The sequence below is a fragment of the Nestor notabilis genome, unplaced genomic scaffold (genome assembly GCF_000696875.1).
Source record: "Nestor notabilis isolate BGI_N333 unplaced genomic scaffold, ASM69687v1 scaffold8232, whole genome shotgun sequence".
NCBI lineage: Eukaryota > Metazoa > Chordata > Aves > Psittaciformes > Psittacidae > Nestor > Nestor notabilis.
This window is the reverse complement of record NW_009917866.1, coordinates 19,379-43,181: the sequence shown is the minus strand read 5'-3', so window position 1 is coordinate 43,181 and position 23,803 is coordinate 19,379. Positions and strand designations below refer to the sequence as shown.

Sequence of the window (23,803 nt, the reverse complement as noted above, 5' to 3'; positions counted from 1 at the left end):
TAAACAGCCTTCATAATAACACATGTTCATACAATCATAGAATCATAGAAACATAGATTCATAGAACCATAGAACAGTTTGATGGTGCTAATTGTAGATCAGGTGTATCAATAGACTGAAAATACAATGATTTGGTTTGCAAATTACTATTACTGTAACTACCAATTCAATCAGAGTTGGGAACTGCCAGGCCAATGCTTTGTTATGCACTCAGTCTGCATGAGAACATGAGGACTATGGTGGGTTGTAAAACGTTCTGCAAATGATACAGCTGAAAGCAATGCCAGTCATATCTTCTGTGTGGTATGTGTACATTACATGCAGTTTCTAGCAGTGATCTGAGTATTAGTCTCTCAAGAGTAAGAAAAAAAGAAAATGAGTGGGCAGGTATTGGCTAAAGTGTTTAGAAAAGAATTGCCCCTTGGCTATGCTTCTGTAAGTACTGTCCTCCCATTCTATTGATGCATTCCTTTACTTACATAGTTTCATATATTTTCAGTGAAGTACTGTTCCATTGGAGATGATGGTAAAATTCCCACTCTCTTCAGTGAAATCAGGATTTAAGTGTATGCCACATTCTACAGCTCTGATATGCTTCACTGCAACTACAATTCAACACTTGAAAACAAGATTACCTGAAAGCCCCTTGATAAGGCTAAGGGTGATTTCCATTATAAGTAAAAACTTAAAAGGTCTTAAACTCCAGTATCTTATTTTTTACCAAACTGCCCTATTTTAGTGCAGTCAAGAATTATTGTACGCACACATTTATGGTGTTTAGTATCTTTAATTGGCATTTCTAGAAATAGTTTTATTTGCAGTTATTTCTTTTAAATGATTTGATAAAAATATCTTATTCAAATTATACAGTTCAAATTGATCTTCATTTCTGTGTTTGCTTTTGTCAGGGATGATGTTCATTACTAGCATTTGGAGATTCGGTGGTAAGTGTAAATTCTACTGTTCTTCACTTCTGTATCAGCAGTAGGCTCATTGTACCTTCTTAAAGACCTGCTTACACTTGACTCCACACACTCTTATTTCCTAGGAAGAGAAAAAAAATTACAGACTACAGGTTTTATACAGGGCACATGCATTATACATTCACATAATCACAGATTCACAGAATCACAGAATGGTTTGGGGGGGAAGGGACCTTAAAGCTCACCCAGTTCTGCCCCCTGCCATGAGTAGGGACACCTTCCACTAAAGCAGGTTGCTCCAAGCCCCTGTGTCCAACCTGGCCTTGAACACTGCCAGGGATGGGGCAGCCACAGCTTCCCTGGGCACTCTGGGCCAGGACCTCAGCACCCTCACAGGGAAGAACTTCTTCCTAACATCTAATCTAAATCTCCCCTCTGTCAGTTTAAAGCCATTCCCCCTTGTCCTGTCACTACAGACTCTTGTCAGAAGTCCCTCTTCAGAATTCTTGTAGCCCCTTTAGACGCTGGAGCTGCTCTAAGGTCTCCCCTTAAGGAGCCTTCTCTTCTCCAGGCTGCACCAGCCCAGCTCTCTCAGCCTGGCTCCAGAGCAGAGCTGCTCCAGCCCTCGCAGCATCTCCATGGCCTCCTCTGGACTCACTCCAACAGCTCCACATCGCTCTTGTGTTGTTGCCCCAGCTGGATCAGGACTGCAGGGGGGGTCTCACCAGAGCACAGCAGAGGGGGAGAATCCCTTCCCTTGACCTGCTGCTCATGCTCTGGGGATGCAGCTCAGCACACAGAGGGGTTCTGGGCTCAAGTGCTCACTGCTGGGTCATGGGGAGCTTCTCGTCACCCAACACCCCCAAGTCCTTCTCCTCAGGGCTGCTCCATCCAGTCTTTACAAAGCCTGTGTTTGTGCTTGGGATTGCCTTGACCCAGGTGCAGGACCTTTCCTCTTTGTCAGGATGCATCGCTCCTGAGCTTGTAGGAAGTGATTCTGGGAAGTTATGCACATTTTCTTATGGGGGACTTTGATAAAATGACATACTGAAAAAACCTTACACTAAGGCAATAACCTTGTTGGCATATGTTGCTAGTTCCTAGTAAGAGAAGGTACTTCATGATGAATTGATGAAACAATGATAGAGTGATTTTAGTCAGGACCTGTATATGGGTAACCTGAACGAAGGAGGGTGCAATAAAGGTGGAGAGATCTGCTGACAGTGACAAAAACCTACAGAGCAGAAGCAATCAGTACAATAGAAAAGGGCAATAAAACTCAAAAGGAAATGGAGAATGGTCAAATCAGTCACATAAAATAGAATCCAAGGAGGAAAAAGAACTACAAAGTACAGGCCACAGATGAAATGGAGAAAATAGGAAGCAGTAAAGTTCCTAATCCCTTCCTAAAAGGGATGTGGTACTACTCACTCCGGAACTGTAGAAAGAATTAAATTAACACTTTGCTCATTGTGTAAAGTTCAATAGGATCATAAAGTTATCAAAGTATCAATTTTTTAAAGGTAACTACCCATTGTATCAAAGGGCTCTCAGGAGTACAGGACCTAGTAGTAATCTTAGCTGCTCAAAACCCAGATAGTAAATGGGACCCTTTACTCTATGTTTAATGGAAAAAGTTACATTAGTAAGGATCCAGAGAAATAAAAAGGACATCTTTTTAAGTTCATGAAATGTAAAAAGTGATCCAACTGAAATATTGGGGACTTGTCTCTAAGATACTTTGTTGCTTCCTTTGCATGACTTTTGTGTACATGAGAGACAGATTATGATAAATTGTGCAAGTGCCAATGCGTGCATGGATGCCTGCATGAGCTGGCAGGTATGATACAGAACTCTTCACAGCCTTCTGAGAAATTAGCCTCAGAGCAGTCAGGTTACCCTCATGTGGCACTAGACACACGTTTGAGCAACTTAATCTGAATTTATGGCTTCTACGATCAAACTCTTGGCAGGGTCAGGTATAAAAAGTGGTCTGGCCTGGAGGTCCATGGCTAGGTTGCATGACTAGAGCATCAGTGTAAGGATAGCAGACAGGGCTAAATAAACAGGTGCTGAGGTCAGGAAATGGCTAGGGATAATGTCTGCGGAGCTGGCAAGGGACAGAAACCAGGATGCCAATACAAATAAATCCAATAGCAACTAGTGCTGTTGCTTCATATATGTGCAGATGAGTGCACACGTGTATGATTGAGTGCAGCTAGGCGTAAGTTAAACTTCAACCTTGGACACTGTATGGCTAATGGCAAGCTGTTTGCCAGCAGAGAATCTGAAAGGGCTGATGCTTGGTGTAACTTCATAACAGATGGCACCAATTGTTAGGAAGCTGACAGGTAGTGTCACAATACTGTATTGTGTTTGTGTAGAGATAGAGGGAATACGTGTACACAGGGAATTCTGGAATCTCCTTTTCAGTGCTTGGCCCTACTTTCAGTGAGCCCATGACCTCAGCTATAATGTGGTCACTTACACCGTAACGTTCTCCCTAGCTGCATTATACAAAGTATGTAGTTCAGACAGTAAGATCTGTCATATACATTCTTTTCCCAAACTGGTTTCTGGGATTCCAGTACTTCCTGAAAACTGTGTTTAGCAGTAACAGACCTGGGGAACTTTGCAAAGATTTCATAACTCTGCTGCTGGCTTGAATATTTACAGAACATCCATTTAGACTGCTCAATGCTAACAGTACTGAACAGTGAACAGAAATGGAGGCTGGGTTTTATTATGTCAGCCGGAAGACTGCCTTTTACCCACACTGATGAGAGGATGCTATAAAGAGCTACGCGAGAAAAGAACAGGAATCTTCTTTCAGGTCCTGTTAACTCAGGCAGATAGAAATGATGATCTAAAAGAAGATGACATTTCAAAAACTTAATTGCTGTTTTAGTCCTCTAGGTCCTAATGCAGCCTGGCCTGTAATTATGGTAGAACAATGGTGTATTTTCCCCTTATGGCTTATTGTTGGATGCATAATTACACCAGCTCCCATACTGCATATTTCACAGACTGTATGAAGGACATTCTGTTAAGTGTCTTCTTCAGCATAAACATTTCAAACTGGTTTGTCTGGACAGGCAGTTAACACAGAGACTACTGCTTTGAAATCATGCATTCTTTGTACAGGACATAAAAGCATAATGGCTCCAAATTAAATCATTGCTTTAGGAACAAGTCAAATGCCACACCAATACATAATTATGTCAACGTAAGCCAAGATAACATAGCACACAGCCTGCATTACATCTAACTATTTTAATAGAGTGGCATTTAAGACCTGTCGTATGATCTTACCAGATGCATTTCATCTCCTTCAATCCACTGGGTCCAACCACGACCTTCTTTTTCTCCATTCTGTACACAAAGAAGCTTATCTCCATCCCAAGACACAGTGGTCTAACAAAATAGATATGTTCGATGTTAGTGTAGTATTCTCTGGTATCATGATTAGTTTCCTTAAAGCAGAACTTCTCTCTAATGTAATAAATGATTAATGTATCTCACAGGAAGAATAACTGTAGAGTGTCGTAACACTTAGGATAAATACAAAAGAAATGAGCTTAAAGAGAAAGCTGCTGCCCAACTGCCTGTCAAAAACCTGGAAGGATGAGATAAAGCTGTTTAAATGCAAGAAAAATATGGTAAAACTAATTGCATAAGAGTGCACTCCTCGCTCCCTGCTGACAGTTAAGAGTAGCAGAAGGGATGTGCAGCCTAACAGTGTACCTGCAAAAGGAGATGAAAACTTGAGATTCACTTTGGTTTCTCCACTGTAAGGATTCCCCAGCTGCTCTGCTTGAAAGAGTATCACCTCCTGGCAGCTATGGATGAGCAAGGCTTTTGAATCCTGTGCTGTTCTTTCCTCATGTCTTAATCTGTTTCCTGTCATCGCGCGGAGTGGTTTGGAAGCATCAGCAAATGGGTAACTCGCCAGTATCCTGCTTTGTGTAAGCGTAGCAGGAGAGCTACTTGAGCCAGGACTGGCAGAATAAAAGTACAGGGCTGCAGGGTTTGACATAGCACTGCTGTGAATATTGGTGCCGTCCTGAGTAGTTCAATAGAATTTGATTCAGAAAACTACTTAAATGTATGAGGGTGCATCTTACAGTCTTTACTGACAATTTGCCTTCCACCTCTCCCTAAGATAAAGAGAAGCAATACTCTGTAAAATATTTAAAGAGGGAAAGGGAAGAGCAGCAACAATTTGTGCTCCATGAGGATAGTTTAACATCAATATTACCACATGGCTTTTAAACCAGCTGTTTTGAAGTGAGGCTGAGGACTAAACATGGATTGAGTGTCTACCCTGTAAGTCTTCAGCCACTGCCTGTATAAGCAGTCAAATGTGGAGAGAAGATAAATTCTGATCGGTCATTAAAGGAAAACTTAATGGATCCATCCTGTGTAGTTTCTAAGAAGTCAGCCTACATTTGTCATTCTGGGAACTAAACCCAGTTCAACACTGAAGAACTATGCAGCCCTATTTATTTCATTTCTGTATGTCACAAACAATTCATTCTTAAATGATAACCATGATAGCACTATCTTGAAATGAGTACAGCTGGCAGTCTCCTCCCCTGGGAAGCTTTAGGCTAAACAAGCATGGAAAATGCATCACTACAAAGAGTTCCAGCACAGATAATTATAGGCAAGGCATTGTTATTGATCCTATATAGTCTGTTTGCACCATACGGGGTCTCTGAGAGACAAACTCTCGTGTCCTTGCTAAAAATCTCTACAATTTGGAAAAGGCATTCACAAATTCTTCTGTTCACTCTTGTAAAATGATGTATTTAAACCAAGTAGTAGGTAACATTTTTTAAAAGCCATATCCTTATAATGCATAAAAATGCTAACACAGGAAGGAACAACACATTTGGGTAAAGCTGCGGTCATCATAGTTTAAGCCCTCTTCCATATCTGTTTTTGGTCTGTAGACATCCAGTTGGAGATAGAAGATAAAAAGTAATACTAGTCAAAGTGAAAATTGTTTAATTTGGGAGTTAGCACATGTAAGAAATTCTGATGATTCTAAAAAATAATATATCTGAAAATGAACATTATTTCTACTGATGACTTGTAGATGTGAGGGATACTGGGAATGAAGCATTTGTATTTGCAACTTTGTTTACTAACAGCACTTACTTTTATCCATTGAGTATTAGCTTGGCATAGTTTAATCATTAGACTAGTTTAATGGTTAAATTTAGTGGGTTTGTATGTGAATTCAAAGGCAGTATACCATAATAAAGTAAGATCCAACTTTATTAGTACTATTAATGTTCTAAGGCAGTTGTGGAAGTTATTAGTCTTGATAGTGCTCACTAGCTTACTACACTTGGGGGCAATTGAGAAATGTTTGTAGCAGTGCAACGAGATGTTAACTTTCACTCCAAGGGTGATTGAAATTGTTTCATCTCAGAAAACAACACACTTTCTTGTTTTTCCAGTCAAGATTAGATACTGCTTTTGGCAATCTGGTGATAACCACGAAGAGTGTAATCCCACAGACCGTTAACCAAGCTGTTCTATCAGCCAATATTCTCACTTATCATCCTCTGCCTTACCTTTGAGAAATATAACCACTGAAGGGATATGAGTAAATCATACAGTTTCTGATTTTTGTATATGGCTGTTTTGCTATGAAGGTTATAAAAGACAGAATATATTGCAGGAGAACATAATGTCCTCTTCTTTGTTAGCAGGAACAACCACTTGATGACAGTAAGATTAATCAGTAGCATTTTTATTTTCCTTTCTTTAGGTCAAACTGTAATGACTCATCCAATAATAGACACAACTAGTGCAGAAGACAGAAATTCTTCTTTTAACTCCATTCCAAATATCTCTATTAAGACACACACTGAGCATCAGTTGGGGCTGGAGTTGCTGAGGCTGTTACACACTGGCTGCTTCATATAGTCCACCGTTTACCAGCAGCAATGCTTGCCTGAGGACATTTCCAAATTTTTGGGTCAGAACAAAAAATAATAATAGTATTTAAAAAACCCCTCATTGTAGGGCAAATGATAGTAAATCAAATCTCTTTTGTTGTATGTTAGAGGAAAGATTCATTTTTAAAGACTGGATCAGGATAGCACTGTTGTATAATTAAGTCAAGCTCTTGAAAGACTAGTAAGGCAGCTCTGTAAGAACCTTTAGCTGCTATTGTTTTCCTCTCCCAGCACACACATATTATCAAGATAAAGAAATGCGTTTTACGTAAAGCAGCTTTTATTACAAAAGAAGGCTTTTATACTTAACCTTGTTTGCCACCATGTTGATAATAGCATTACCTAAGGTATGATGGATTACAGAGCCTAAACTACCGTCCTCTATCTGGAATGAGTGAAAGTCTTTGCCAGGGTTTGGTGCCCACAGCATCCCCAGGCAGACAGTTCCTATTCTTCATAGGAAGGAAGCTTCCTCCACAAGCAAGAGGAGGAGTAGATAAACTCTGAAGACACTGGAAAGCCGCAGTTTCCTGATGGCAACTAGATGAAAATGTAGTTTTTCTCTAAATCTGAAGGCTTCTGCCTTTTTGAGCATCTTGTACTACTTGTAGGATAAATGGAAGACTTCATTTATTCCTTTCAACTAGACAGTATATAATCTAGTTTGTCATAAGCAAGTTAAAGTTTTGCTTACTTACTACCAGATCATACTTAAACCTAAGACAAATACTTCTTAGGTCAAATGCATATAGTTCTGTAGGGAACTTCAGAAGAGCAATTAATGTCATTAGTTAATAGTGTGATTAAAAATACTTAAGGAGCACAAGAAAAGTTAATGGAGAGATAAATAAGAGTGAGGCTTGCCTCAATTTAACTTTTCTCAAAAATTGTTACCACTAACAGTGCACATCTTTTGGATTATATACACTTTATTCTTGATGTGTAATAATAGTGAATGGAGCTCCTCTGGGAGCTGAAGAAGCCTATGAAGCCCAAGAACACCAAAAATGTTCACATTTTCTTTAGTTGTATGATATGATTTCTGTAGTCTTACACTTCTTTTTGTGTACTTAGATATTGTCCCTTTATTCCTTAGCCATTTACATACTTCTGTAAGTGATATGAAGATATAAATACATGTGCATAGCAACACTACCTTCCTGAATATTAAAGCTAGAAGACATGATGAAGTATTCTCATTACTGTTCTCAGTTATGAGCCAAGGCAGATTTATTAAATGAACTATTTAGTAAAACCAAACCAAATCTACCAACCATGTATTTGCACTTTCTCTACATACCGGTAACAGTAATAAAGTCTTGCAGAATTACAACAGATAGTACTTCCTGCTTCTAGTGGCAAGTCAGATTGACCCCCAGCCAGAGATGCTGACTTTTATGATTTACTGAAAGAATTATCAACCTATTTTATCAGAGAACTTTGCATTTCCCAGTGAGGTCTAAGTGCAAAAACATTTGATGCTGGCTCTATGCAATGTTTCTCATTCCCATGCTGGCTATTCCTAGCATGCAGTTGAAGATACGTAATGTATTTTACAGGTGAATGAACTAAAATATCATTTTTTTAAGTAGCCCAAAAAGATTTTTTATTAATGCTACATAGATGTGACAAACTGCATCTACAAATATGAATTGCAGCTACCACCTTTCATCAAAAATATGTTATTGATTTCCCATCTGTAGGACAGAAGTATCAGTACCAGTTCTGTTCTTCCACTTCCCTTCAGAGTGTGTTCTCTATATTGTGCTGTAGCAAATGCCTGCAATGCTCTAACCCAGCAATGACGCATTCCATGCTCCATCTCAATCCAGTAATTCTCTGCTTATGAGCATGACCAGTCATTTTACAGTGTACTTACAATTTAAGAAGGATTAAACAATGGAAAGGAACTGTTAAGGTCAGGTGACACACAAAAATCCAACTTGAGCTGTCCCCTGTATTGTGTTTACAAAAACTACCAAAGAAAATAGCCTAAAACTTTTGGTTGATCATGGCAACTTATCCAACAAGATATTTAATAGCTTCTCAAGATACAGCATTTTCATCTGAACCAAGTTTCAAAGTGATTTAAAAAACTTCTGTTAGGTAAGCAGTCTGCAGGGGGAATTTTCATCAAATGAAGTCCTAATGGAATAAACTGATGTTGGTATCATAGACAAAATCTAATCTAATTGGGAAGGGGCATTCTGTAATGTATTCACAACCTATGACCTATGTGCACTGCTAACAGCAGGGCTACAGCCATGTTCAGGGTTTGTCATCTCTCCATCCTGTAACTCTTTTTATTTCATCAAATCTCCATCTGGCATGTTGGTGACAACCAAAAAAACTACTGAGAAAACAACAACAAAGCCAATAGAAAAATAAGGGGTAGGATTCCTGGATTTTATCTCAAGATACTATTGCTAGACAAAGGTTATACATACCTAGCCATCCTGTAGTTAGGCTGAAAGATAAAGTCTATACCAACCTTTCTTTCCCTTACTAACTTCAGTTCACTCTTGTGGAAGCACTTAGAAATCTAACCTTCCATTTCACCATTCCCGGTTTTAGCCATGCAGCACCAGGACTCCCAAAGGTAACTCACAGTAGGTGGTTGGGTGTACAATGCAACTAATCTCTCAGCTTGTGGGGCTGGCAGATGTGATGCCTAATAGGTATCTATAGCTAGAGGATTCTGAAATGTGTTCATGCCATTACAAACTTGCTCAGATTATTATGGAAAGACAAGCTGGTTATAATGTGGGCATTCTGTACCCAGTTGATAAAGCAACTGAAGTTCACAGCAGTCAAAAGATGAGGCACTTCTAGAAGCAGTATTTTGCTTCTATGATCATCAGTGTCTCCACTGCTAGCAAAGAGACAGGATTGGATTGACAAATTTAAGATCAAAGGGTAAGCTGCTGTCAGATAGGATCATATCTTTAGTGTTCAGATTCCTTACTTTGAATCCTTGTTCATAAGAGCAATGAAGACAAGCAATGACTAGAGACATGTTCCAGGAAATGAAATTTGACAAAACTCCAGGCTATGCAGGTGACGAAATGTGAGGAGGAGAAGAATCAATATTTTGGGCAGTGCATAATGTTTTATTTCTTAGGAATGGTGGAGTCTTTTTTTCTACTGAAATAAAACTGTACACAAATAATACAAAAATAGGAAGACTTGTTTACATCCTATGCCAGAAAAGAAGTACAAAACAGCACATCCAATTTGTGCAAGGATCAGAATCGATTCTAAGACACTTCCCATTTAAATTAATTTATGCAATTGATTTATCTCATGTGTAATTTTAGCAAGATGCAATTGTACATAACACTAATGGTCTGTCATTCAAAACTGGATTTGGTAGGTCTGGTTCTCAGGTTTTCAGCTGGTTCTTTCTGATCACACTTTCTGCATTTGTAACTCTCAGAGCTTTTTAGGATTCACAAAGACCTGAAAAGGACATCCTAAACCACCTCCCCTCCAAAGCTTCAGCATGTTAGCAGAGGTATGGTGAATAACTAGCTCAAAGCTTCTGATTACTCGTGTTTTAGACATGAATCCAGCACTGTAAAATTCAAAGTTAATGACATCTTAAATTATATGGCAAAAGATTCAAGAGATCTCATTTGATATCAGCACACAAATGTGCTGAGCATATCACTTACAGGTAATAAGCAGTAAGGCCAAAAGAGCATGCAGTGTGAAACAAGGCAGAAAAAAGGAAATAGCTGTTCTTTACTGAGGCACAGGGGCAGAATGAATCAGAGTATTACAGAGCCTGAGATAGCTCCAAGTGGGCATCTCTGTTCACCAGAGGCTGGAGAGGCTGACTGGAGAACTGTTCTTCCTCACTTACGGGCAACAGTCTGTAAAAGGTCAGAAGCATCAACAGAAAACTGCATGAAGACTACCTCCTTTGAAGTAAAACCCCTCAAAAGTCAGAGATTATTCCAATGAGGAGTTGGGGAATCTACAGTACTGCAAAGGGAGGGCACTGGACTTGAGAGGAGACTAGTACATACACACAGTCAATACCATAAACCCACCTCCCAGCAACAGTAATTCTACAACAGAACTTGTTCCAACAAAGTCTGTGAAAAAATACAAGCCAAAAAGAAAAGGACAGCATTTGAAGATGTGAAGAAACAAAACAGCTGAGTCAGAAGGATCAAGTAAAGATATATTGCTCATCTGGCATCTTACAAGACAGGAGCAAATTATTTTGAGTCTTCTTACCCCGGGAGGGATCCCTACTAAAATTCCAAGTATTGGAATGTTGTTTGCTGTTTTTCTGGCAGCAAAGTGTTCATTCCAATACCAACTCTAGACTAGCTTAACAGCTGTGAATTCCATTTGTGGAACAGAGGAACCCTGCTTAAATAGTTAAAAAACTTCAGGAGCCACGTGATTTTATAACAGGGCTTTATTCTGACCTTGTAGCAGTAGAAATCAAACTATGTTGAGAACAACTAAACTTCATTGCATTGTTCCTGAATACAAACCAGAGAGGAATGGTTTTCACATTTGGCATGTTTGTTATTTAAAACAGAGCCATCACCAGTTTCAAACAACTTGCCTCCTGTCACATGTAACAGAAGGATTGGTTTCATGTCTATGAACAATCCTTATGTGGCTTAAACATTAAATGCCTATATATTCAGGAAGACATTCATATGGTAAGGTGTATGATAGATCTGGTGAGTGATTTCTACAACTCCCAAACCCACCTCACCCCACCGCAGCAAGTCTTAACTATGACTAAAAGTTATGTTAGTTCCAATAATGGCACCCTAAATACCTATGCGATAACATATATTATATGGTTATATTCTGCTTGTGTTCTATTTGGTTAACTAAATGGCTAATATGTACAATTTCCCCTCTTCAGTTTCAAATTCTTGCTGGTGTAGCTGTTTACCAGTCCCCATTGTCATTTCCTCTCCAGCTTCAATGTAAGAAAATTACCATGCCAAAGAGCACAGGGCTCTGAATTACTGAAGCACCCTTCACCTGCTTAGCCAAATATTCAATTCTAATGCCACTAATGCTGTTGTCAGTTACCCAAGAAATTCTGCTGTTCTGCTATTTAGAACATAGCATCTTCCTTGTTTCTTTAAACAGATCACTTGCCCTTAGTCTCTTTCAATAGACAGCTTCATTCTGGATAGTGTGAGCTAAAGCAATTCAGTCTCATTCAAATGCTTAAACAGCAGAGAAAAATTACAATGCAAAAACTTTCTCCGACTTTAGCAGCAAACTGAATAGAGAAATAGGTCTTGCCTTTTTCGTGCACAGTGAATTTTTTCCATGGTAAAGTTTGTGCACATGAAAGAAGGCTTTATACTTAGTGGAATACCTGAAACACTAAACTAATCTCAACTAGAGATTATAGAATTTATCTTTAAATTGAGGAAATTTCATGAGGAGACTGGAGAATGAAGATAGCAGGATCAAATACTCAGTTCAGGCAATACCAAAGTTATCAGTTTAAATGTCTGTCTTTGCACACTATACATCTGCTACACGTGACCAATTAAAACCATGAACAAACTCATCAAAGTCTCTTTATCATCAAAAAAACTTTATCACATGGTCCGATTCAAACTTCACGTCATATGAGAAATAATATAAAACAGTATTAATGTTCTAAACATCTTTCTACATTATCTAATGCGCACCTTGAAACATTTGCAGAGAGTCAAAGATGCTTCTGTATATGTAAAAGTTAAAATGAAACTTTGTGTTTCAAACTGACAAGTTTTTAACAATCCTAAGTATAAACAAACTTGCAGAAATGCATCTTCCATGAAATTGTCAAATAGAGAAACTCTTATTTAACTGTTACCTAGGAGGTAAGATGTCTGGGGAAAGGCTCCAGGAGAAGCACGACAGCATTATGGAGCTAAGTGAATGCATTTCATAAGAGACTAGGTTGTGGGGCAGCTGCTCCACACACAAGCTGTGTGCAATACAGCTTCAGTATTGCTTAGAGAGCATTATCAGCTGTCTTCTTGCACTGTAATTAGTGATCTCTCCTGTGTGCACACATCTGTGTGGTCAACCATCCTCATCTTTGGTTTTACAGAACAGAGAAGATACATCTTTAACTAAACTGTCAGGGTTTTTGAGTTTCTGGAGATTCCAAAGGAACAATTTTTCACTTCCCAACAGAAACAAAATCCTAAAGGAGCTGCTGTCACCAGTCGCTGTTACCTATATCCCTTAAAGGAACAGAATCACCTGAAGACATGTGCATACAAGAAAGCAAGTTAAAGTCAAAAAAAAGACAAACTGAAACTGCTGAGGTTTATCCAGCTCAATTAACTCAACCTTCCAAAAAGTTCAGACAGGCTTCCAGGCATGACCAGCCATAAAAATGAAGGAGGGGGCCTACACCATCAAACGAGTATCAATGCCTACTGTCCATCCGAAGTATCAGCAAACCTTTTTAGACTTCAGTTACCAGAGACAGTATCCACGTGAATTACAGTTACACTCTACCCTGACTGACTCAAAGACATGTTTTACAACTGAGAGGTGAAGACAATTTCAGTGAATTAAACACAATATGTAACCTGTCCACCACACCATTATTTTCACTGATATGTTAACTCTGGATAGATGTTATATTCTTCATTAAAAGAAAAAATGATCTATACTTCTTGGATGAATTACTTCTAGGCTTATTTTTGCTGGTCTCCTGATGACTGCTCTGCTATATAGATTAATGTTTAATGTGTAATTTGTCTTATCCATGTTACTTTGTACTTCTCATATATTGAGCTACTTGGATAAAACTTGCCCAGTGGTCTGCTCAGTCCACAATATCAATAACAATAATTGATTCATAATCTCTCCCATTGCACAGGTTGACTATTAATGATTAAGCCATTTATGGCATGCAGTTTCACAAGCTATAGATGAGAAAAGAGAACACCAGGAATGATATTCAACCTTTGCTTTTATGGTAGTTTTCTTTGCAACACCACTTAGGGAGTGGTCCAGTATGTCTTATATCATCTTCACGACCCTTCTCTCACAAGACTCCTTCTGGTCTGTGGAGTTATTTTGCTGCTTAACAAGTGCAAGTTTTGCCTGACATTATGGTTATCAGATTTGGGCTGAAGCGGCTTCAGAAAGACAGCTTCTTGTACTGCTTTGCCTTTGAAAAAGCTGAGGTCTTATGTAGAAAAGAAATCTTTAAAAAGAAAATTAAGCTATAGAGTATGATATAATGCTAAAATGTCAATAGAGACTTAACTGCACAGTTGGTATCTGTTGTTGCAGGCCATAAAGGGACATGGAGCATTCCTGGAAGCTTTTGTGGAGTCTAGTGCCTGTCATTCTTAAGAAAGCAAACATTCAGGGTTAGTGACTCCTCCTGGGGTTTGGGGATTTTTTTGGGGAAGGCAAGAAGATGCTGGTACCTTCTGCTTTCAAGGCTGGGTAAGCATTTTGCACTAAACTGACAATAAAATGTTTAAGCAGCCCTTGGGAGTAGGGTGAACTCGGTTCCACTCCAAACCGAAAAGCTGTTGTAGTGACTAGAATCATCTTTCGCTAATTTCTTCTTTCTGGTTCAACATTTTAAATTCTTCCCAACCATCCAATTTAGCAAAATACAGTTGACAACTTTCCCCTGTTCCAAACAATGAAATATTTAGGGTATTTGTCAGGAAGTTAAGAGTTGTGTGTTAAATCAATTCAGCATTTCAAAAGCAGGACTAAGCCAGGGCCACGCTTCCAGGTCTCCTGAATCTGATTTTTCAGCACAGCTGTCTGACACAAAACGTGGTGTCAGGTACGTGCTAGACAGCCTCAGAGCACAAACATGTCTTTCTGCCATGTTTTAATCCTCCTCTACATGGAGTTTAATGGTATTTAAGTACAGATAATGCTTAGATGGAGACAGCTCTGTACACACACAACCAGTACTGACTCAAACACTGAGGACTTCAGACATTTTTAGTACTTGAGCACATTTTGAACATTGCTGCCTTTGACAGTAATTTTGTCACCTAAGTGGATCTCGACCTCATTATCCTGATTAAGAGCCTTCCAGCAGTCAGAAATGCATTATGACTTTCCTATACAAATACACATTGCTTCTCCCTTCTGTGAATTTTCTATTCTGCACTCAAACATGCTTCTGCCCTCTGTAACAAGGGCTACAGAAGGATTAGTTGAGGCACTCACTAACTAGCCATTCTGTTTTTTCTGATCTTCACCATCTTCACCATCTTTCCCTTTCCTACCATCACCAGAGCAAAAGCAAATTTGCATATCCTAGTGTTAGAGAATCACTTTTAAATGGCACTGTCACTCTAAGAATGGAAACCTATTAATTCTCTTTTATGTAATTTCTCCTCCTGAGATAATTTTCTTTTCCTTATCAACTTCTTCACTGCAGGATATCACAGGTGTCACGCTTTCAAACTAACAGAAAAGAATTTGGGATTGTCAAGTTTTTTCTCTGTTAATTGGTATTTACCAGTCATAAGTTAGAAAGTATCATCTCTCTGGCAAGCAAAAAGAGTTCATAAGGCAGAGTCCTCAGTGTTTGCTTATTGACAGTAGTAAGATTTGTTCTAGTAGACTAATAAACACATCTGCTCTGATAAATATACCCAGGAAGAAGCACAGCAACAAGATTTATAAGCAATTTATAAGCACTTGGCCGTTCTTACACATGGGGAATAGTGCCTGACCCTGCGATCAGCAGATTTCTTCACTGTAAAACATTACTCACTGAAAAGATTCTCAGAGTCTAACATTTAGATGTCTTCTTAGCTGAGAAACATCCCAGTATAATTCAGTAATGTTTCACTGGAGCTACTATTCATTCACTGATAAAATTGCTTTGTGCTCCTCATCAAAATTAGCATTCCTTTCATGTAAAGGCATGCTCATAACTGTGTGCATGTCTTGGCAAACTGAGAAGCACAGAACTCATTTTAGGAGTAGCCACACAAATTGGTTTACAGAGGTCATCTGTGAAAGGCCTCAGATCATTAATATTCCTCTTTTTCTGTCTGTTGTTAGTGTTCTGATTCTTACCATGCATTTGCGATCATCCACCCCAGCTAAATCCTCCTCAAACTCCTTTCCTACATCAAATTCCATGATGTAGTTTCTAAAAGTGCTTAGCGTTTTAATGATCATATGATCCCCATTCTGAAGGATTTCTTTGTCAGGTTTAAGCAAGTTTGCTATTTTTCTTACAGCAACATTTACATCTGAAAAAGAAAAAGAATTATTTTAATCCAGAAATTCTACCACAAAAAGAAGCTTGTAGGTCTTGGGAGAACTCAAATGAACAAAGATAAGTAAATGTCCAGATCTTTCAGGCCAAGTTTCTCATCAGGAAAAAGCCCATAACCTAATTGTTTTAACTTAAATAAATGTTTTGATTTTCTGAGTATTTGGAATCCTAAAAACCACCATTTGTATTTGACAATCAATAAGGCCTTTGATATTTCTATAGGAATAACAGCACTTTACCTCAAATGCAAACACCCAAAACTGCATTAAGTACATTACTGCCTATTACACATAAAGAAAACTGTACTCTTTTTCAAATTATGGTTGTTTTTTTAAAGTTTGAAGTCTGCCACTTACCTTTTCAAGCTATGATGTTTAATCTCTGTTAACGTAAGCTTCAAGATGGAAAAAAGTAGAGGCTGCTTAAGACAAAACGATTTTGCATAAGGCAATTCTTAAAGTGCATTCCTGAAGAATATTTCTCAAATGTTTATGACTGTACAAGAAAAAATAGAATCACATAAAGACCAAGATAGGCTGCATTTATTGATTATTAAATATAAAGAGAACCTTACCCAGGGCTTTCAGATACTCCTCAAAATTGTCATTGCTGACCATTTTCCAGTAACCATTGAAATCCGCAGGCATCCCTGCTTAGGTGACTGTCAAAATCAAAGACAGTGTGTCGATTCTGCACCACGCAGCTCACTACCTTTCTTTGTGGTAAGCCTGAACTCCAGTTTCCTTTATCTCTTTTTTAGCCCGTGTAGCTATGCAAGTCCTTCTAAGCCGATTATTGTTGGAAGTGTTGCCTTTAAATCCTTCCACAAGGCTGAACCTTTGAGATTTCTAACAACAGCGGGATGGCTTGATACAAACAAAATGAAACATTCACCTTCCATGCAACTTCTGTAAGGGTACTGATTATCTGGATAACCATTTTAACCATATTGCTCTTCATTTTTATACAGCGCTCGGACAAAAACCCCTGCTAAATAGCTGTAGCTTAGGATATTAGCCAAAGCTATATGAGTGCTTATCTTGCATGGTTTTTGTGAATTCCTTCTCCCTTGAATATGTTCCAGCTACCCTATGCCACCTTCTTTTCAGAAAGCAATCACACAGAGTCTTTCAGTGAAAGCAGTTTGTGTCTGGCATTAGTTTAACTTATTCAAAAGCTCCTTAATTCTAGAGAAATTCTACAAGTGGAAGCTGTTTGGCCTTCTGAGGACTCAAAAAGGACCACTTTGGTGGAAACTAAGAAGCTGTGGATAATTCTGTATATTGGTAAATGCTACATCACTACTGAATGCATGCTTTCAGTTAATTTAAGCAACACCGAAACACAGGAATACCACTTTATGGAGATTGTATATTCTTTGAGGGGGTCTTTGGTCAAAACATGCGATAGACTGAATCAGTAGAACAAGCAATCAACATAAGAGAAAGGATTTTTCTGACTAATGTTAGGGCTCAAATATTGATAGCCTTTTAGCTATTTCATCTATTTCCCACAGTGTATTTTCAAGCAGTACAGATGAAGATCCTCTTAGATATGTCAGTCACTCAAGGGCTTTGGCAATTACTCTTACAGAAGACTCTGGATCAGAAAACCAAAGAAACCCACTTGAAATCTGGGAATGAGGAGTGTCTGTCATTTGTAAATCTGGAGTCTTAAAAGTGACATGAGTGGTACATGCATTTGTAAGTGCGGGCATCAAAGACTTATTTCCATCTCTTGTCCGAATTGTCAAAACAAAAAGTTATTAAGGGTCCTAAAAAGTCAAAGTTTAACAGTAATATATTTAAATAGATACATATATAAAGAATAGTTATGGTTCATGTTATTTTGCTGCTTCAGAACAGTATCTTTATCCTTAAACTACCCGTAGCATTACAGAAGTACAATTCAGAAAAGTGCTACGTTTGGCCCTTAGGTATTGCTGGAGGTTAATATTTATTGTTAAGATCTTATTTATTTTCACATGGAAGCTGTTTTGTATGTATTTTAAGCTATGCAGCTGAGCATCCCAATGTCCCTAGCACTACCACAAACAAACCCATGACCTTAAAACACCACATAAATTCAAGTGCTTTCCAATGGACTTATTTTCTCCCCATTAACAAGAAACAAGCTTCCTCAAGAACTTTACAGGAAAAAACTCCAGGTCTGTCCACTTGACACACTACAGACATCAGTCATTTAGTGGGTTTACTGGTGAGCTATGCAGCTTCAGAGGCTGAAGCAAGTCACCTTCATTCTTCCGCTCACTCTCTTCTGTGTAGATATTATGGTGCACAATGTAGGCTATAACAGAATCAGGTATGAGATATTTCACACTTAACCCTCTGCACAAGGCATAGCGTATCTGTGTTGCACTGATTTCATTCTGAATCCATTCTTTCACCAGAAAGATATTGTGCTGGAATTTAGATAAAAGTTCTGATTCTTTGATATGCTGAGCAGGATCAGAGCCAGCACGACTAACACAGACCAAACCAAACTTTTCCACTACTTCAGTGATGTGTTCTTCCTTCCAGAGATTGGGTGTCTTAAATGTCTGTAGAAAATCAGCCCCACAGAGCAGCTTTAATTCTGGTAGAACTGGAAAGATAAAAGGAAAGGAGAGATTTTTATACTTGCTTGGTTTTCTAGGAAGGTTATACTTAAAATTGGTTTCAATGTATTACTCTTTTTCCTTTAATCATTTATCTTTACTTCAGTTTTCTTCCAAAAGGTTGCAAGGAAAATTCAGCTGGAATTGATGTGTCTGGTCACAATTACTTCATCACCTACTTTACCATAACTCACAGCATATCAAATATTATCTATACAATGTTAAAGGAGAATTATTGCTCCACTCAAGCAAGCCAAAAAGGGAAAGAACCAAATAAAGAAGTGAATTATTTTAGCATAAAGACTAGACTTGGTTGAACATGGCCACTGCACCCCAGTCTGCAAAAGCTGTCTGTGATCCCTGCGTGGATCGGGGATACAAGAGTACGAAACTCTGAAAGACTGCCCCACATACTTCTGAGATCTGCTGAATAAAGAGACACCAAGAATCCTGGGATTCACACCACACTGGAAGCTCTCTTCTGATAAAGCTCATCTTTTCTCCTTCATCCCTTCCAACCTGTCCTTTGCCATCTATTTCCTCATGCAAGTTCTAATTCTGTCTTCCCATTCAGAGATTCTACTCTTCCTTTCCAGTTCCCTGTCTTCAGTTCCATGTTAAGGCTGTTTCAAGTCCCCTGCTTTCCAGAGTCTCACCTGGGTTTTATGTCACAGCCTGCTTTTTAAGTAACAGCAACCTCCACAATAAAACAGTACTCTGCCCCACACTGCATTAGAGCTAATCTTACACCAGAGCTTTTAGTGTCGATGGGTTTTCCCTGAATGTACAGGCATTATAGTTCTAGGGTACTAGAAGCTAAATTAACAGACTGTAGGCTTTACAAAAAGGCTGTCAATATTACAAATACATCTCCTATGCCAATGAGAAAAAACAAGTCTTTGGCCTTTCAAGGGCACTTTGCTAAACGATGATCTGCAGCCTCCGCTATAGATAATGATATAAAACCCAAATGGCTGCTGCAATGCTCCATCTTTTCATAAGTATAATAGCTTTTATTTCAGACCATGGTATGTCTAGATCAGGGAAAACTCTGCTTGTTTTTGACTGGTGTGGCTCAGTCGATGGTGGACAGAAATGAACTGCAGCTCTTTGAAGTGTTGTTCAGGAAAAAAGGAGAGGGTAAACTAAAGGAGAAATAAATATCAACACAAAGGAAGTAGCTGGATTTAAGGTCTAATTAACGGAGACTGCTATTGGAATATACCAGGGAAAAGCATTCAAGAGGTGACATCAGTTGTTCGGGTAAGGCAACTGAGAGACTTGAAGTGCAGGGGATTCAGTTAAAAATGAAATGAAGACAACCAACCATCTCTTCTAAGATAATAAATATTGCACATGAAGCCATATTTGGTGATTCCAGGAGGCATGGCAAATCCCTGGACATTGAAAAACAGAGCAAAAAGACTCTGTAGTCTTGTCATTCTTATCTTTGTCCTGAATGACCAGCACCAACAGGCCATACTAAATTCATAAAAACTGCAATCAATTGTCTGTACCTGTCCTTAATGAGCCTTTTTATTTGCAGTATATATTAAAGTGACCTGATTATCTCATGTGGAACAAAATCATGAGGTTCAGTACCATGTACAGAAGTCTTACAGTTTAGTAGGCAGACATTTCATAGAAAAAGAGGGTATTATGGAAGTTTGCCACTGCTAAATTCAGCCATCAAGCTGATCTTTGTGAAAGCTTCAGTTAGGTGAGTTAGCCTTTGTACAAACTTCACAGAACACCCCAATCCAACAGATTTCATTGTTGGTAGGGGGTTTTTTGGGGGGTGGGAGGAGGTAAAAGGAAGAGGAATTGGGTAGCAATTGCCTGCCATTTGAAAGTTTGTGCTAAACAACATTTATTTATTAATCATAAAATACCAAGTTGGAATCTCTCTCGGCAAAGCGTAACCTATACAAGATGTCCCAGCAGCCTGTCCAGCTGAGTCTTAAAAGTGTCCAGTGTTGGGAATCCACCACTTCCCTGGGGAGATTATTCCAATGGCTGGTTCTTCTGACTGTGAAAAAGAAGGAGGAGAAAGGGGAAAAAGGGGAGGAACTCTATTCTGCTCTGGAGTTCTCAGTAGTTCTTGACCATTCCCCATGTCCCATTGCATGCTAGTGACCAAAGGAAGTGGGAAGAAACCATTCTGTTCCTCTTGGTGGGCCACATAGATGTTTAATATAGCCAAATCTGTATCACTGCCCAGTTGGTAAAAGCAGTGAAGACAGAAAAAATAACAGCAGGATGCCAGCCTTTCTCTGTTCTAGCTAATAGATTGTTCTTTGCAGATAGCTGCTAGATAGCATTTAAAATTAAAAAACAATAAAAATTAATAGCAAAAGTAAAATCTAAAATCCAGCTACTATGTACTAGACAGAGAAACCTATCTCTTGCCTACCCTCCTCATGCAAGTTTTGTTACGTTTTTTGTTTTTGACCGTAAAGGAATCCTGTGATGATGACTGATGAATTCTACACTAAGAATCTTCCATGGGAAAGAAAGACTTGCTTTAGTTTTTGTTTTCTTGACCATTTTTACATAAAATACTGTGGAGCATGAAAAAACTACAGAAAATAGTAGCCAAAATAAGGTTTTGTAATGGAAAATTAAAATAGTTTTTCCTGCATTCACACTAATTTTCCTTAGTGTGGCAACATGGAAGCATCTGACTTGTCACTTGCCCACAATCATTAACCCCATCAGACACAAGATTCTACTGCAGCCTGAATGCCTCTACTATCTATAAAGATACAACTCATCATTTGGAAACTTTTTATAACCATGAACAAATTAAATGTATTATTCATGTTCAAGGAGTGCTGCAATACTATGGAGTGTAATGTATCAAAAAAATCTAGCAGCATCCTAGCAAGTCGTAAGGCTAAAACAGGAAACCCAAACCTGACACTGTTTCCAGAACCTGCCATACTTCTAACGTCAACAGAAGCTTTTCTGTCCAGAAATGCAGTAAACATCAATGCTTCAGCAGCACTGGTGTGATATTCATCTACTTCATCCACTGTCTTACACTAAATTACAGTTTTACGTAATCCCTATACTTTCTGATACTTCTTATTCATATATTCTATGCTTTGCAAAACCAGCAGGGCCACAACACTCATCTCTAACACAGCTGAAGTGATGCTTAGAAAACCAAGAATTAATACAATTCCCAAGCAAATCTCCCGTCTATGTGGGAATAACTGCAAGTCATGCTGGCATTTGGCATGGCTTGTTTTTGGCAGGCAGCTCCAACCCTCAAAACCTACCAGCTACTATGTTCATGTTCTTCAATTGTGAGTTTATTCTGGTAAAGCCGTGTTGTTTTAAATGCTAACCCAAGAGTCATATTTACAGTTACGAACCAACCTGAGTGCTGGTAAGAAAGGGAATCCTCTGCAGATCTTTCTATGGGCTGTTTGTTTTTCATGAATTCCTTCTTGGACTGGAGCAATCTCAGTGATTTGTTGTAATGGTGCCTGCATTTAAAATAAAGGCTTCTGTGTGAGGTAATCCTCTGAGAAGCGCACAAAGAGATTACCTGGCACTTTTGGATTCAAGAACACAGTCTGCTTTTATGCACTTTGGGTTTGAATACAGTTTGTTAAGAATCTAGCGTATTTCGTTTACCATTAGATTAGTATCCATGAAGTTCACATTTTGCAGAATTCACAAGTAAATGTGAATGGCATTCTGGTTTTCAAATGTCTTTATGAAATTCTACCATTATGGCAATTTTGCTGTATGTTGAAAACATTGTGGAGTTTTTTGCTTGAACAAGATTAAATCATGTTTTATTCACTAGATTTAATTTCTTGATTAAATACAACCCCTTATGATGATGCGTGCTCATTTTTCAGAAGAAGACATGCCTTTTTTGTCTCATCCTCTTCTCCACAAAATGCGTTCCCTGAGTTTTCACTCTGTGGTTTTCCATTTCATAGAATTCCAACCTGGTTTGGGTTGGAAGGGATCTTAAAGCTCATCTAGTTCCAACCCCCTGCCATGGGCAGGGACACCTTCCACTAGAGCAGGTTGTTCCAAGCCCCGTCCAACCTGGCCTTTAATTAAAGGAATCAAAATTCTGAGAAATTCAAAACATATAATTCTCTTCAGATTTTTGACAGCTGTTGTGTTTCTAATTTTACCATCCATGAAAGCAGGCAAGGATCCTTTTGTCAGTTTTCCAGGTTTCTGTAACTTTATTCTTTTGCTGCTTCTGATCACTGGTGCCTCACTGCAATACAGCTAGTGTGACTTGACAGTACTGCCCCTTCTTTGATCATAAGAGCAATATCCAAACACCTAAATCCCTTCCTTCCAAATCAGCATGGCCTTGCCTGTCTAGAATACTCTGTGACTTGCACCATCCTGAGCCACGCTTAGGCATTGCTCATATTGGCATGAGTCAAAACCATTTCAGGAAACATGCTCATGGTTAAACAGTACAGGCAGGCACAGACTCAAGCCAGGTCCCATCTCTGTTACATGTACAGCCAAAGTGACCATCAGGTCTTATATAACTGTATCTAAGCAAAGATGAGCTACAAGGTGCAGTCCGAATTCAGTATGTGTACAATGCCATAGATAACCCTGTAAATGTCTGGCCTAAGGAATGAATTTAGATTTTGGCAATTTAAATGTACAGTCTTCAAATCATGCAAATACTTTTAGCCACAGGAACAAGTTGCCCAGGTGTCAAGAACCTACACCTAGACAGGCTGCAGAACAATCTCCAGTAATTTTTAATGCTCAGGCAGTGGCTGAAGAAACTGCACAGACACAAGGTGAGGGACATGTGTGAGTAGAAAGTAGGTAGCAGTAGCTTGGCCTGTGTCTTCCTACATTTCTATTTCGAATCCTGCCTTGTTGTAAACAGGCTGATGCTATGTATAGCCAAGCACACTAACTTTGTATCATGGACTGACATTCTTGGTCCATGATTGAAAAATAACAACTCTTGGCAAAGGGCTCAGTGCAAGACTAACATTACAAGGCCTGCAAA

The 23,803-nt window shown here is 38.8% G+C and overlaps 2 protein-coding genes across 2 annotated transcripts in view; both read right to left on the bottom strand.

Annotated features, from left to right (window-relative positions):
* Positions 1–773: 773 nt before the first annotated feature.
* On the bottom strand, positions 774–16,857 carry RBP1 (retinol binding protein 1, cellular). Its single transcript, XM_010009440.1, has 4 exons — positions 16,741–16,857; positions 15,962–16,140; positions 4,236–4,337; positions 774–1,044 (listed from the first exon to the last, which is right to left on the bottom strand). The coding sequence occupies exons 1-4, from the start codon at positions 16,811–16,813 to the stop codon at positions 991–993; spliced, it is 408 nt and encodes a 135-aa protein (XP_010007742.1). The 5' UTR covers positions 16,814–16,857; the 3' UTR covers positions 774–990.
* A 1,503-nt stretch (positions 16,858–18,360) lies between these two features.
* NMNAT3 (nicotinamide nucleotide adenylyltransferase 3) overlaps positions 18,361–23,803 on the bottom strand; it is a 15,542-nt gene continuing 10,099 nt past the window's right edge. The window contains exons 3-4 of the mRNA XM_010009439.1: positions 22,168–22,277; positions 18,361–18,770 (exon numbers count right to left, since the gene is read on the bottom strand). Coding sequence (XP_010007741.1) covers positions 18,361–18,770; positions 22,168–22,277 — 520 coding nt within the window. The remainder of the gene's footprint in view (positions 18,771–22,167; positions 22,278–23,803) is intronic.

Excerpts from the sequence above, each read along its gene's own strand:
- RBP1 (XM_010009440.1), bottom strand. The coding sequence starts at position 16,813 with ATGCCTGCGGATTTCAATGGTTACTGGAAAATGGTCAGCAATGACAAT. Across the intron at positions 4,338-15,961 it reads TGGATGATCGCAAATGCATG|ACCACTGTGTCTTGGGATGG; the intron begins GTAAGAATCAGA and ends CTATTTTGTTAG. Across the intron at positions 1,045-4,235 it reads AAGGAGATGAAATGCATCTG|GAAATAAGAGTGTGTGGAGT; the intron begins GTAAGATCATAC and ends TTCTCTTCCTAG.